General features: G+C 35.0%; 2 protein-coding genes across 2 annotated transcripts; one reads left to right on the forward strand and one right to left on the reverse strand.

The window, feature by feature from the left end:
* Positions 1-1,903: 1,903 nt before the first annotated feature.
* On the forward strand, positions 1,904-4,567 carry LOC125671022 (uncharacterized). Its single transcript, XM_056162773.1, has 3 exons — positions 1,904-2,145; positions 2,646-2,887; positions 3,420-4,567. The coding sequence occupies exons 1-3, from the start codon at positions 1,972-1,974 to the stop codon at positions 4,471-4,473; spliced, it is 1,470 nt and encodes a 489-aa protein (XP_056018748.1). The 5' UTR covers positions 1,904-1,971; the 3' UTR covers positions 4,474-4,567.
* A 552-nt stretch (positions 4,568-5,119) lies between these two features.
* Positions 5,120-7,609, reverse strand: LOC125671015 (uncharacterized). The gene is made up of 5 exons (XM_048906497.2): positions 7,365-7,609; positions 7,116-7,198; positions 6,013-6,739; positions 5,671-5,777; positions 5,120-5,525 (listed from the first exon to the last, which is right to left on the reverse strand). Exons 1-5 carry the CDS (start codon positions 7,528-7,530, stop codon positions 5,142-5,144), a joined length of 1,467 nt encoding a protein of 488 aa, XP_048762454.1. The 5' UTR covers positions 7,531-7,609; the 3' UTR covers positions 5,120-5,141.
* Positions 7,610-16,485: the final 8,876 nt, after the last annotated feature.

Below are 16,485 nucleotides of genomic sequence, written 5' to 3' on the forward strand. Positions count from 1 at the left end.
AGATCAATGGTCAAAAATCGCTGAAATCGGCGAACAATTTTGGCATCCATTTTTTCAGGTCCAGGCGAGCGTTTAGGCAAATCGCCTCCGGTAAAATCGAATCCCCCACAAATCTTCTAAAATGTTTACTCTATCTTGTGTAGAAATTTCAAGACTCTAGCTTCAAAACTAACGGAGGAGATGCGTGGACAACAAGGCCCTTCAAAAAGTCACCAAAAAGAGAGATAACTCCTGACCGGAAGTGACGTGAAGCACGAAATTTTGCAAGCAAAGTTTCGTCACCAAAAGACATCTTTCCTGAAAATTTCGTGAAAATCGATCGAGAAATGGCTGAGAAAAACGCGTGTACTACCAAGGAAAATAATAATAATAATAATAATAATGAAGAAGAAGAACGCGAACAATAATAGTAAGGTCTTCCGCAGGAGACGGAAGACCTTAATAATAATAACTAGTACTGATTGTAACGGGGACCGTTACAGATGTTCCCCAAACATTCCCCCATTTAGCAAGTGGTGTCATTTATTTCAGTACAAGTGGTTTTGACCTTTGCAAATTGTGAAACATGTGAATATATAACTATTTCAACAATTTTGTTGATGCTATTCAATAGACATTTGAACAATATACTTACTATATGAATTTGGTATCGATCGCTTCACTCTTAAGAAAGTTATTGGCATTTCAAAATCGTCCAATCAGAATTAAGCGCACGTGCATGCGCGTGCAGGGAAGTGATTTTGAGACTATTAATAAATTGACAGGCCCAAAACATACCTGCAACCTAATTTTCAAACCTATTTATTGCAATCTCAAAATGTTATAGACCAATACTCAAATTTAGACGTCAAAAATTACAATGCACGCGCATTCACGCGCACGAGATTTTGATAATGGAAAATTTGTTGACACCATTTCACAGACATTCATATCATAGATCCTCAGGGTAGATTTGAATTCATTTCCGTTTTTAATTCAATAGTTATGACCATTTTAGTACCCGAAAAATGAAAGAAAAGCTATGCACGTGCATACACGGGCACGTGAGTATGACTCAGCATCAATGTTGATGTCATTCAATAGACATTTGATAGATATACTTACAGTATAAATTTCATATTGTTTCCATCATTTATAAGAAAGTTATGGCGATTTGAAAATCGTCCAATCAGAATCTAGCACACGTGCATGCACGTGCCGGATGGTAATTATGACTGTACACTTTTGTTAAGAATATCAAGATGCATATACAATACAAGTTTGAAAAGATTTTGACAAAAAACAAAAAAGTTAGGGTCATTGAAAGAATTGAACATTCAAAAGACAATGCACGTGCGTGCGCATGCGCGTTTGCAATTTTTATTACATCGATCTGTAGATATTTGACATGTCTACCTATCCTGTAAATATCATTAAATTTCCTTGGTTGGCATGAATGATATAAACGGTTTTGTATTATCCAATCAAATTGAAGCACACGTGCATGCGCGTGCAGAATTGAAATTTTGACGATGCCAAACAATTAAGAGTCCCTTGTTATACCTACGATATAAATAGCAAACGATTTCATCGAAAAATAAAAAAGTTAGACTGATTCCAAAGTTTGTAAACAAAAAATCCAATGCACGTGCATGCACATGCATGCATTTTCAGACAAAATGACATTCGTTCCGCACATCTACATATGCTATACTATCATCCTAAAAAGGTTTCAGATTGATCCCTTGAGTAGTTTCTGAGAACACTCGTGGACAAAAAAGTCCCAAGAAGAAAGAAAGAATAATAATAATAATAAGAAACAGAGTAAAACCAATATGTTCCCAAACTTTGTTTGGGGAACATAATAACTAGTACTTATTGTAACGGGGACCGTTACACATGTTCCCCAAACATTCCCCCATACTCCTTTCTCGAAGAATATTCATAAGCCGCGCGCTGAAATCGAAAACGAGGCTAAGGTCGGTAAACAAAATGTCAGCGTCAGCACGGGGAGGACAGGGCCACGACAAACACTGTTGTGTACCATTATGCACTGGAAATGGGAGATTAAATCCAGAGTTATCATTTCACAAAATACCAAAAGCATCAGAAATGAGGCGAGCATGGATCCAAGCCATCAGAAGAGATCCCGGTCCTCTTTTTACCGTGAGTGATATTGAAGAGGTCTAGACTAAAGTCTAGTCTACTGTCTAGACTGTCTGATCTGCGTTATGCGTATGATATTGTCGTTGTGAATGTGTATTACATGATTACTATTTATTCTTGAATTTCAATCATCCATTAAAATGACTTTCACCATACCAAGTGAGTGTTTATGACCGATGAAAAACTGTAGGTAAAACAATGGACTAGGTCGATCAGCTGACAGCTTGTCCTAGTTACAGTGTACTTCAAAACAAGACGAATTATCAACGATACATATTATTATATGGTCATATGCTAAGAAAAAAATAATAATCATTATTGTCATGATCGAAGATATAAAATTATAAATTAGATGATATGATTTATTTATTTTTTTTAATTAAATTGCAAACTTTGAAATGAGCAAAAATGATCTAGGGCCTATAATGCAAAAGTTAAACACATGATCAAAAATATTCTTTTGGTCAAGTAATCATACAATCATTTCATAATATTTATAGATAAGTGAACAAACCGTAGTTTGCTCTCGCCACTTCAAACCTAGTGATATTAAATGGACACCAGTAAGAACCACATTGAAACCGGGATCTGTACCTTCGATTTTCCATTGGAAGGCAGATTCCAACACTCGACGTCCAATTGTAAAACATCCCATTCCAGAAAAAAGACCAAAGCAGGAGTTTGATGATGAAAGAGAGAGACCCGATGAAACAGATTCTATATCAATGTCAAATGAGGATGGGTAATTTTGATTCATGTGAATTGTCCAATTATAAAAGTTAAAAAATAGGTGATGCCTAGTATTATGATCTGCTGTACACTGCAGTTTTATTTACTTGTACATACATTTGCAATTTTACAAGCAATATCAATGCATAATGTATGTGTGTATCTATCATTAATGTTAATTTAATAAGTTTTTGTGTGAATATACAAGATAATTTAATTGTTACCATATTGATATAGTGCAGTGCACAGATTTATACTTCATTTTGTGTTGTATTAGTTTAATATATTTCAGGATATTGTTCACCAAGTCAAGATATCTATTTATAACATGAATCATTCTCGGAATAGTTAAGCTGTTGCCAAACTGATGACTTTATAATATTCAGTTTGCAATAGTTATCAACTGTTTTGAATGGTTTACCTTACAACTGCTGCTGGACAGTAGGATGCTGGTCATCATTTAATTGTGGGAGGTATGTTTTATTTTAAATGTATTAAATAGAAGCATTACACAGTTTCAGTATGTTTTATTACCTTCATTATAGTTCTCCTCCTCCTGATGAAATGCAGAGAAAGATAGTGAGAATCGAAGAATTAGAGGCTTTGTTACAGAAGAAGGATGAAGAAATAAGGAGTATACAACAAAAGATGGAGATAGAACGATTTGGAATCCAACGTTTTTCAAATGACAATTCAATGATACAATTCTACACAGGTTTTACATCAATGGCTATGTTTTCAGCTTTCTTTGAATATGTCAGACCTACTGCAACCTGTATGAACAGCTATTACTATAAATCCTGTGATAAATCCAATCAGCAGATCACAGTCAGCAAACAAAGAAGCATGCTTTTAATTGATGAGTTGTTCATGTTTGTGTGCAGACTAAAATGTGGTCTTATGGCACAAGATTTAGCAGTCAGGTTCAATTGTCATGTGTCAACAGTTAGTCGCAAGATCATAACATGGGCAAACTTTTTGTATTTCATTTTAGGCAGCATGAATATTTGGTCTAGTAAGGAACAAATTTATGAAAAAATGCCCCAGTCCTTCAAGATGTTTTACCCCTCAACTAGAATCATAATTGACTGTACAGAGATAAAAACCGAGCGCCCATCATCCCTAGCACTAGGATCCAAATGTTATTCAACGTATAAGAGTTCCCACACATGGAAAGGGCTTGTTGGAATTGCTCCTCATGGGGCTCTAACTTTTGTGTCTTCTTTATACACAGGGTGTTTGTCAGATGTTGAAATTACAAAATTATCTGGTCTTATTGATCTTCTAGAAGAAGGCGATTCAATTATGGCAGACAAAGGGTTCGTCTTAAACAAAGTATTAGAAGGGACAGGCATATCTGTCAATACTCCACCATTTCTTCTTAGCCAAGGTCAGTTTTCAAAGCAGGAAGTAGAAGAAACACAAATAATTGCCAAGCTTAGAATACATATTGAACGACATATTCGGAGGGTCAAAGAATACCATCTATTTGATGGTGTCATCCCCTTAAGTATGACAGGTACAATTAATCAGTTATGGACTGTTGCAAACATGTTGACTTTATTTAGAGGTCCTCTTGTTAAAGATTGGTGCAAATGAAAAACACTGAAATTGTAAGTGACATGTGTACATATGACAGTGCATGTATAAGAATACTTCAGATACACGTTACAACATGCATTTTCCCTTTTCTAATTCAGAGGAATGGTATTATGTACATCTATTTATACTTAATCATTACAAGAATTATGATGTATTACTTATACAAAATGTATATTAATTTTAACTTTTGACATTTTCCTTTCAATAAATTCATGTCAAGTGAGGGTTCTTGCACTTCATTTCCCTTTTATGCCCCTGTACTAGAAGATTAGGGGGCTCATAGTGTTTGGTCTGTCTGTCTGTTTATCTGCAAAAACTTTAACCCTGGCCATAACTTGTAAACTTTCATATTTCACATGTACATACCTTGTGACCAGACCTTTGTTTGGTACCAATTTTTTTTATGTCATGACCTTGACATGTAGTTTGTCCTACCTTTGAAAAACTTCAACCTTGGCCAAAACTTTTGAATGCTTAGTAAAAGGGCTTTCATATTTCACATGTGTATTCCTTGTGACATGACTTTTTTGGCACTAGAATTATTTTGCTGCCATATGGGGACATCAGTGTTTCACAAAGATATCTAATTTTTATTTTATTTTTAGTGAAAATTATCATTATTATGAAAATATTCAAAGGTCAGTGAGGTTTAAAAGACAAAGCTTTTATTCAAGAAAGTGATCAAAATAGAATGAATCTATCTTGTTTTTCATGTCTTGCCACTCCTCCTCATCAAACTCGATAACCTCCAAGTGATTTTCATCACAGAGCCACACAAAGAAGTAACACCAGTTTAGACCAGTCACTGCAAGTTGCATCATGACTTGGTAGAAGTAATTATGATTTTTTTTCAGTCTCCACACATCTCCAACTTTAGTCAAGTAGTTGCATTCTGACAAGGGTTTTACAGGGCACTTGATCTCAAGCAAGCCGTAAGGTTGATTCATGGTGGGGTTGTATACCTTCCGATCAGGTGTAGCAGCAAGCCATGGAGCATAAGGGCTAACTACAACTCCACATGGGTATATGTTGACGTTGTTATCTAGTAGCTGCAATTTAAATATAAAATTAAATAAGATTTTGAAATATTGCAATTATCTAAAAGGTGCATTGAACTAAATAGAATGTAAAATGCCTTTGATCTTTTGTATACAACAGTGATGGTATGGGGTTTGATATCAAACTTAAACTTACTCTAACAAAGGCGTCAGCAGCAACTGCCTCAAATGACAACCCATGACGCATGCTCTCTGTAACAACTTTTCTTGTTGTCTTCAGTCTTCCAGTTAGAGGTTCATAGGCTGTGAAAAAGATTGAATGGAAAATGTTGGGATGTTTGAATTTATATACATGAAAGGTGAAGATAACGATCAATGACAATGATCATAACTCCTATAACGAATACCAAATAAAGAGTGGTGGGCAAACACAGACCCATGGATATACCAGAGGTGGGATCAGGTGCTTTAAAAGGAGTAAGCATGAAATTGTAAATATTACTTCATAACGTTGCATGATTTATTATAAATGCCTAACCTGCTCTCCGCTTTACAATATCACCAGCCACTGAAGCAGTAATTCTCTCCCTACGGATTGCGTGCCACTTCGGACTCTCTCCTTGTAGTCGTGTCATCTCCTCAATTTGATGACATTCCTCCTCTGACACAAAAATTGAAGAAAAGCTACCAGTTCTTTTCTCATCCAGAATGATATGAAGTTGTTGTTCCATTAGATTTTCAGCGGGGAGAAGAGGAAATTCACTGGCATCTAAAATATTCAGTACATAATGTGGTGACAATTTCTGTTGCACTGCTAATGGGGATCCTTTTGGAAATTTACCAAATTTTGTCTCTGTATATTCACAGTCACCTTTACCACTCAAATTCACAACTGTAAGCAACAAACAGGTTTGGTCAGCTTCAGAGACTCTAGAACACAGTTCTGAAATTTTTGGAACAACAGAGTTGATGGGATTGTACAGAGTAGATCTCAATCCACGAGGTTGTTGAGGAGATGACTTGGCATTGTATCCATGCACAATCACGTTTTCAGCTGAACTTCCACAAATCTTCTCTCCTCGGGGCACATGCCAAGTCTGGGGAAGGGAAGTCTTCAGAACATCAGATGGAATGAATTTCAGGTTTGCAGATTTCATATGTGCCAGAGTGAATAGGAGACCAGTAACATGACCACAGTGTCCCGACTGTCCAATCGTGCAGGAACAACGGCTACTCTCCACACATGGTCCATCTAACAGAACAATCTACAAATGGGACAATGACAACATAAACAAAACACTTCTCTGAAAATAATTTACTAATTCAGTCAATCAAATAATATTATTATAATATGTACACAAGTAAATATTGTAATATGTTTGATATATTTATCAATAATGGAGTGTGTTATATCTGGCAGGTAGAATCAGTTTTGACATTTATTTCCCCGAATTTTCATAAGCAAATAAAGTTATATTGTGTGTCTACCCCCCCCCCCTTTTTTGTGGTATCAGTATCAGAATGTTGGCTTCAATTTATTTATAATGGATTACAATTTTGAGATAGTGATACCTGCCTGTATAGTACAAAGTGCAATAGGCTATCATATCACAAATAAGTAATTTTCACTTTCATATTTACCTCGATATCATGAGGCGATTCATTCTTGCGCTGGGATCTATGGCATTTCCCCTTCACTACACATCCATTCACAGCATTGTGAGCTAAATTGTTTGAAAATACAAATTTGATGAGTTATTTGATTGATGGTGATTATTCATTAAACATCAGATTTAATGTAAGAATCTGTTTCTTTACGTTCGTCGTGTATTTTTAAAACCAGCTGATTATCAATTCATAGGAAAAGGCAAACGAAGGGTTTCCACTTACTTGTAATGTTAGTCACATATCTCTCGCAGAAATATTTATATCCTTTGGATATTTCCTTTTCTCCAAGGCTTTGGCTATCTCTTTTGACAAATTTCTCAACGAAGCCGAACGTGAGGTCTGGAACGATACTTAAATCGCGCGTAGCAGACGCTTTTTTCGCCTCCATTTTCTATTTTTGTTTTCACTCGATACGACCTTAGCCTCGTTTTGAGTTTGATATACATATTCATTAGATCTCATTAAGAAAGGAGTATTTAGCAAGCGGTGCCATTTATTTCAGTACAAGTGGTTTTGACCATGGCAAACTGTGTAGCATGTGAATATATAACTATTTCATAACGTACAGTCCATTTCATGCTAGTACATATCAGTTATAAAGATCTGAGAATTTTGTGCACGTGCACGTACGTGCATGCACGTGCTGATAAGTAATTTGACCATCTCGATACATTAGAAGTCTTACCATATGAGTACAAGAGAAGTTTCACAACAGTTCAATGAAAATCGAGAAATTAACAACAACTCAAAACTACAAAGATCGAGATCAATGCACGTGCATACACGTGCGCGTGAGTACCACACAACAATTTTGTTGATGCTATTCAATAGGCATTTGAACAATATACTTACTATATGAATTTGGTATCGATCGCTTCACTCTTAAGAAAGTTATTGGGATTTCAAAATCGTCCAATCAGAATTAAGCGCACGTGCATGTGCGTGGAGGGAAGTGATTTTGAGACTATTAATAAATTGAGAGGCCCAAAACATACCTGCAACCTAATTTTCAAACCTTTTCATTGCAATCTCAAAATGTTATAGACCAATACTCAAATTTAGACGTCAAAAATTACAATGCACGCGCATTCACGCGCACGCGATTTTGATAATGGAAAATTTGTTGACACCATTTCACAGACATTCATATCATAGATCCTCAGGGTAAATTTGAATTCATTTCAGTTTTTAATTCAATAGTTATGACCATTTTAGTACCCGAAAAATGAAAGAAAAGCTATGCACGTGCATACACTGGCACGTGAGTATGACTCAGCATCAATGTTGATGTTGTTCAATAGACATTTGATAGATATACTTACAGTATAAATTTCATATTGTTTCCATCATTGATAAGAAAGTTATGGCGATTTGAAAATCGTCCAATCACAATTTAGCACACGTGCATGCACGTGCCGGACGGCAATTATGACTGTACACTTTTGTTAAGAATATCAAGATACATACACAATACAAGTTTGAAAAGATTTTGACAAAAAACAAAAAAGTTATGGTCATTGAAAGAATTGAACCTTCAAAAGACAATGCACGTGCGTGCGCATGCGCATTTGCAATTTTTATTACATCAATCTGTAGATATTTGAGATGTCTACCTATCCTGTAAATATCATTAAATTTCCTTGATTGGCATGAATGTTATAAACGGTTTTGTATTATCCAATCAAATTGAAGAACACGTGCATGCGCGTGTAGAATTGAAATTTTGACGATGCCAAACAGTTAAGGGTCCCATGTTATACCTACGATATAACTAGCAAACGATTTCATTGAAAAATAAAAAAGTTAGACTGATTCCAAAGTTTGTAAACAAAAAATCCAATGCACGTGCATGCACATGCATGCATTTTCAGACAAAATGACATTCGTTCCGCACATCTACATATTCATCCTAAAAAGGTTTCATATTGATCCCTTGAGTAGTTTCTGAGAACACTCGTGGACAAAAAAGTCCCAAGAAGAAAGAAAGAATAATAATAAGAAGAAGAAACAGAGTAAAACCAATATGTTCCCAAACTTTGTTTGGGGAACATAATAACTAGTACTTATTGTAACGGGGACCGTTACACATGTTCCCCAAACATTCCCCCATTTAGCAAGCGGTGCCATTTATTTCAGTACAAGTGGTTTTGACCATGGCAAACTGTGTAGCATGTGAATATATAACTATTTCATAACGTACAGTCCATTTCATGCTAGTACATATCAGTTATAAAGATCTGAGAATATTGTGCACGTGCACGTACGTGCATGCACGTGCTGATAAGTAATTTGACCATCTCGATACATTAGAAGTCTTACCATATGAGTACAAGAGAAGTTTCACAACAGTTCAATGAAAATCGAGAAATTAACAACTCAAAACTACAAAGATCGAGATCAATGCACGTGCATACACGTGCGCATGAGTACCACACAACAATTTTGTTGATGCTATTCAATAGGCATTTGAACAATATACTTACTATATGAATTTGGTATCGATCGCTTCACTCTTAAGAAAGTTATTGGGATTTCAAAATCGTCCAATCAGAATTAAGCGCACGTGCATGTGCGTGGAGGGAAGTGATTTTGAGACTATTAATAAATTGAGAGGCCCAAAACATACCTGCAACCTAATTTTCAAACCTTTTCATTGCAATCTCAAAATGTTATAGACCAATACTCAAATTTAGACGTCAAAAATTACAATGCACGCGCATTCACGCGCACGAGATTTTGATAATGGAAAATTTGTTGACACCATTTCACAGACATTCATATCATAGATCCTCAGGGTAGATTTGAATTCATTTCAGTTTTTAATTCAATAGTTATGACCATTTTAGTACCCAAAAAATGAAAGAAAAGCTATGCACGTGCATACACGGGCACGTGAGTATGACTCAGCATCAATGTTGATCTCATTCAATAGACATTTGATAGATATACTTACAGTATAAATTTCATATTGTTTCCATCATTTATATGAAAGTTATGGCGATTTGAAAATCGTCCAATCACAATTTAGCACACGTGCATGCACGTGCCGGATGGCAATTATGACTGTACACTTTTGTTAAGAATATCAAGATACATATACAAGACAAGCTTGAAAAGATTTTGACAAAAACCAAAAAAGTTATGGTCATTGAAGGAATTGAACGTTCAAATGTCAATGCGCGTGCGTGCGCATGCGCGTTTTCAATTTATTTAACATAGATTTGTAGATATTTATAATCTTTACCTATCCTGTAAATATCATCAAATTGTCTTAATTGACATGAAAGTTATAAATGGTTTTGTATTGTCCAATCAAATTGAAGCACACGTACATGCCCGTGCAGAATTGAAATTTTGACGATGTGAAACGGTTAAAGGTCTCAAGTTATAGCTGCAATATAAATATCAAACGATTTCATTGAAAAATAAAAAAGTTAGACGCATTCCAAAGTTTGTAAACAAAAAATCCAATCCACGTGCATGCACATCCATGCATTTTCAGACAAAATGACGTTCGTTCCACACATCTACAAAGAGTATTCTATCATCCTAAAAAGGTTTCGTCTTGATCCCTTCAGTAGTTTCTGAGAACACTCGTGGACAAAAAAGGGTGACAAGAATAAAGAAAGAATAATAATAATAATAATAATAATAAGAAACAGACTAAAACCAATATGTTCCCAAACTTTGTTTGGGGAACATAATAAGAAACAGAGTAAAACCAATATGTTCCCAAACTTCGTTTGGGGAACATAACTAGTACTTATTGTAACGGGGACCGTTACAGATGTTCCCCAAACATTCCCCCATTTAGCAAGTGGTGTCATTCTTTTCAGTACAAGTGGTTTTGACCATTGCAAACTGTGAAACATGTGAATATATAACTATCTTATAACGTTCAGTCCATTTCATACTAGTTCAAATCAGTTATAAAGATCTGAGAGTTTTGTGCACGTGCACGTACGTGCATGCACGTGCATATGAATAATTCGACCATCTCAATACATTAGAAGTCTTACTATCTGAGTACAAGAGAAGTTTAACAACTGTTCAATGAAAAACGAGAAAATAACGGCAACTCGAAACTACAAAGACCGAAATCAATGCACGTGCATACACGTGCGTGTGAGTACCACACAACAATTTTGTTGATACTATTCAATAGACATTTGAATAATATACTTACTATATGAATTAGGTATTGATTGCTTCACTCATAAGAGAGTTATTGGGATTTCAAAATCGTCCAATCAGAATTAAGCGCACGTGCATGCGCGCGCAAGGAAGTGATTTTGAGACTATTAATAAATTGACAGGCCCAAAACATACCTACAACCTAATTTTCAAACCTATTCATTGCAATCTCAAAATCTTATAGACCAATACTCAAATTTAGACGTCAAAAATTACAATGCACGCGCATTCACGCACATGTGATTTTGATAATGGAAAATTTGTTGACATCATTTCATAGACATTCATATCATAGATCCTCAGGGTAAATTTGAATTCATTTCAGTTTTTAATTCAATAATTATGACCATTTTAGTACCCGAAAAATGAAAGAAAAGCTATGCACGTGCATACACGCGCACGTGAGTATGACTCAGCATCAATGTTGATGTCATTCAATAGACATTTGATAGATATACCTACAGTATAAATTTCATATTGTTTCCATCATTTTTAAAAAAGTTATGGCGATTTGAAAATCGTCCAATCACAATTTAGCACACGTGTATGCACGTGCCGGATGGTAATTATGACTGTACACTTTTGTTTAGAATATCAAGATACATATACAATACAAGTTTGAAAAGATTTTGACAAAAAACAAAAAAGTTATGGTCATTGAAAGAATTGAACTTTCAAAAGACAATGCACGTGCGTGCGCATGCGCGTTTGCAATTTTTATTACATTGAGCTGTAGATATTTGCAATGTCTACCTATCCTGTAAATATCATTAAATTTCCTTAATTGGTATGAATGTTATAAACGGTTTTGTATTATCCAATCAAATTGAAGCACACGTGCATGGGCGTGCAGAATTGAAATTTTGACGATGCCAAACAGTTAAGCGTCCCAAGTTATATCTACGATATAAATAAGAAACGATTTCATTGAAAAGTAAAAAAGTTAGACGCATTCCAAAGTTTGTAAACAAAAAATCCAATGAACGTGCATGCACATGCAAGCATTTTCAGACAAAATGACATTCGTTCCGCACATCGACTTATGCTATACTATCATCCTAAAAAGGTTTCACATTGATCCCTTGAGTAGTTTCTGAGAACACTCGTGGACAAAAAAGTCCCAAGAAGAAAGAAAGAATAATAATAATAATAACTAGTACTTATTGTAACGGGGACCGTTACAGATGTTCCCCAAACATTCCCCCATTTAGGAAGTGGTGTCATTTATTTCAGTACAAGTGGTTTTGCCCATTGCAAACTGTGAAACATGTGAATATATAACTATCTTATAACGTTCAGTCCATTTCATGCTAATACAAATCAGTTATAAAGATCTTAGAGTTTTCTGCACGTACACGTACGTGCATGCACGTGCATATACATAATTCGACCATCTCGATACATTAGAAGTCTTACTATATGAGTACAAGAGAAGTTTCACAACAGTTCAATGAAAAACGAGAAATTAACGACAACTCAAAACTACAAAGACCGAAATCAATGCACGTGCATACACGTGCGCGTGAGTACCACACAACAATTTTGTTGATGCTAATCAATAGACATTTGAAAAATATACTTACTATATGAATTTGGTATCGATCGCTTCACTCTTAAGAAAGTTATTGGGATTTCAAAATCGTCCAATCAGAATTAAGCGCACGTGCATGCGCGTGCAGGGAAGTGATTTTGAGACTATTAATATATTGACAGGCCTAAAACATACCTGCAACCTAATTTTCAAACCTATTCATTGCAATCTCAAAATCTTATAGACCAAGACTTAAATTTAGACGTCAAAAATTACAATGCACGCGCATTCACGCGCACGTGATTTTGATAATGGAAAATTTGTTGACACCATTTCACAGACATTCATATCATAGATCCTCAGGGTAAATTTGAATTCATTTCAGTTTTTAATTCAATAGTTATGACCATTTTAGTACCCGAAAAATGAAAGAAAAGCTATGCACGTGCATACACGGGCACGTGAGTATGACTCGGCATCAATGTTGATGTCATTCAATAGACATTTGATAGATATACTTACAGTATAAATTTCATATTGTTTCCATCATTTATAAGAAAGTTATGGCGATTTGAAAATCGTCCAATCACAATTTAGCACACGTGCCGGATGGTAATTATGACTATACACTTTTGTTAAGAATATCAAGATACATATACAATACAAGTTTGAAAAGATTTTGACAAAAAACAAAAAAGTTATGGTCATTGAAAGAATTGAACATTCAAAAGACAATGCACGTGCGTGCGCATGTGCGTTTGCAATTTTTATTACATCGAGCTGTAGATATTTGAGATGTCTACCTATCCTGTAAATATCATTAAATTTCCTTGATTGCAATGAATGTTATAAACGGTTTTGTATTATCCAATCAAATTGAAGCACACGTGCAAGCGCGTGCAAAATTGAAATTTTGACGATGCCAAACAGTTAAGGGTCCCATGTTATACCTACGATATAAATAGCAAACGATTTCATTGAAAAATAAAAAAGTTAGACTGATTCTAAAGTTTGTAAAGAAAAAATCCAATGCACGTGCATGCACATGCATGCATTTTCAGACAAAATGACATTCGTTCCGCACATCTACATTTGCTATACTATCATCCTAAAAAGGTTTCATATTGATCCCTTGAGTAGTTTCTGAGAACACTCGTGGACAAAAAAGTCCCAAGAAGAAAGAAAGAATAATAATAATAATAACTAGTACTTATTGTAACGGGGACCGTTACACACGTTCCCCAAACATTCCCCCATTTAGCAAGCGGTGCCATTTATTTCAGTACAAGTGGTTTTGATCATGCAAACTGTCTAGCATGTGAATATATAACTATTTAATAACGTACAGTCCATTTCATGCTAGTACATATCAGTTATAAAGATCTGAGAATTTTGTGCACGTGCACGTACGTGCATGCACGTGCTGATAAGTAATTTGACCATCTCGATACATTAGAAGTCTTACCATATGAGTACAAGAGAAGTTTCACAACAGTTCAATGAAAATCGAGAAATTAACAACAACTCAAAATTACAAAGACCGAGATCAATGCACGTGCATACACGTGCGCGTGAGTACCACACAACAATTTTGTTGATGCTCTTCAATAGACATTTGAACAATATACTTACTATTTGAATTTGGTATCGATCGCTTCCCTCTTAAGAAAGTTATTGGGATTTCAAAATCGTCCAATCAGAATTAAGCGCACGTGCATGCGCGTGCAGGGAAGTGATTTTGAGACTATTAATAAATTGAGAGGCCCAAAACATACCTGCAACCTAATTTTCAAACCAATTCATTGCAATCTCAAAATGTTATAGACCAATACTCAAATTTAGACGTCAAAAATTACATTGCACGCGCATTCACGCGCACGCGATTTTGATAATGGAAAATTTGTTGACACCATTTCACAGACATTCATATCATAGATCCTCAGGATAAATTTGAATTCATTTCAGTTTTTAATTCAATAGTTATGACTATTTTAGTACCCGAAAAATGAAAGAAAAGCTATGCACGTGCATACACGGGCACGTGAGAAAGACTCAGCAAAAATGTTGATGTCATTCAATAGACATTTGATAGATATACTTACAGTATAAATTTCATATTGTTTCCATCATTTATAAGAAAGTTAAGGCGATTTGAAAATCGTCCAATCAGAATTTAGCACACGTGCATGCACGTGCCGGATGGTAATTATGACTGTACACTTTTGTTAAGAATATCAAGATACATATACAATACAAGTTTGAAAAGATTTTGACAAAAAACAAAAAAGGTAGGGTCATGGAAAGAATTGAACATTCAAAAGACAATGCACGTGCGTGCGCATGTGCGTTTGCAATTTTTATTACAAAAATTTATAGATATTTAATATCTTTACCTATCCTGTTAATATCATCAAATTGTCTTAATTTACATGAAAGTTATAAACGGTTTTGTATTATCCAATCAAATTGAAGCACACGTGCATACGCGTGCAGAATTGAAATTTTGACGATGCCAAACGGTTAAGGGTCTCAAGTTATACCTGCAATATAAATATCATACGATTTCATTGAAAAATAAAAAAGTTAGACGCATTCCAAAGTTTGTAAAGAAAAAATCCAATGCACGTGCATGCACATGCATGCATTTTCAGACAAAATGACGTTCGTTCCGCACATCTACATAGGGTATTCTATCATCCTAAAAAGGTTTCATCTTGATCCCTTCAGTAGTTTCTGAGAACACTCGTGGACAAAAAAGGGTGAGAAGAATAAAGAAAGAATAATAATAATAATAAGAAGAAGAAACAGAGTAAAACCAATATGTTCCCAAACTTTGTTTGGGGAACATAATAAGAAACAGAGTAAAACCAATATGTTCCCAAACTTTGTTTGGGGAACATAATAATAAGAAACAGAGTAAAACCAATATGTTCCCAAACTTTGTTTGGGGAACATAATAAGAAATAGAGTAAAACCAATATGTTCCCAAACTTTGTTTGGGGAACATAATAAGAAACAGAGTAAAACCAATATGTTCCCAAACTTCGTTTCGGGAACATAATAATAATAATAAGAAACAGAGTAAAACCAATATGTTCCCAAACTTTGTTTGGGGAACATAATAACTAGTACTTATTGTAACGGGGACCGTTACAGATGTTCCCCAAACATTCCCCCATTTAGCAAGTGGTGTCATTTATTTCAGTACAAGTGGTTTTGACCATTGTAAACTGTGAAACATGTGAATATATAACTATTTTATAACGTTCAGTCCATTTCATGCTAATACAAATCAGTTATAAAGATCTGAGAGTTTTGTGCACCTGAACGTATGTGCATCCACGTGTATATAAATAATTCGACCATCTCGATACATTAGAAGTCTTACTATATAAGTACAAGAGAAGTTTCACAACTGTTCAATGAAAAACGAGAAATTAACGGCAACTCAAAACTACAAAGACCGAAATCAATGCACGTGCATACACGTGCGCATGAGTACCACACAACAATTTTCTTGGTGCTAATCAATAGACATTTGAACAATATACTTACTATATGAATTTGGTATCGATTGCTTCACTCATAAGAAAGTTATTGGGATTTCAAAATCGTCCA

The sequence above is a fragment of the Ostrea edulis genome, chromosome 4 (assembly GCF_947568905.1).
Source record: "Ostrea edulis chromosome 4, xbOstEdul1.1, whole genome shotgun sequence".
Lineage (NCBI taxonomy): Eukaryota > Metazoa > Mollusca > Bivalvia > Ostreida > Ostreidae > Ostrea > Ostrea edulis.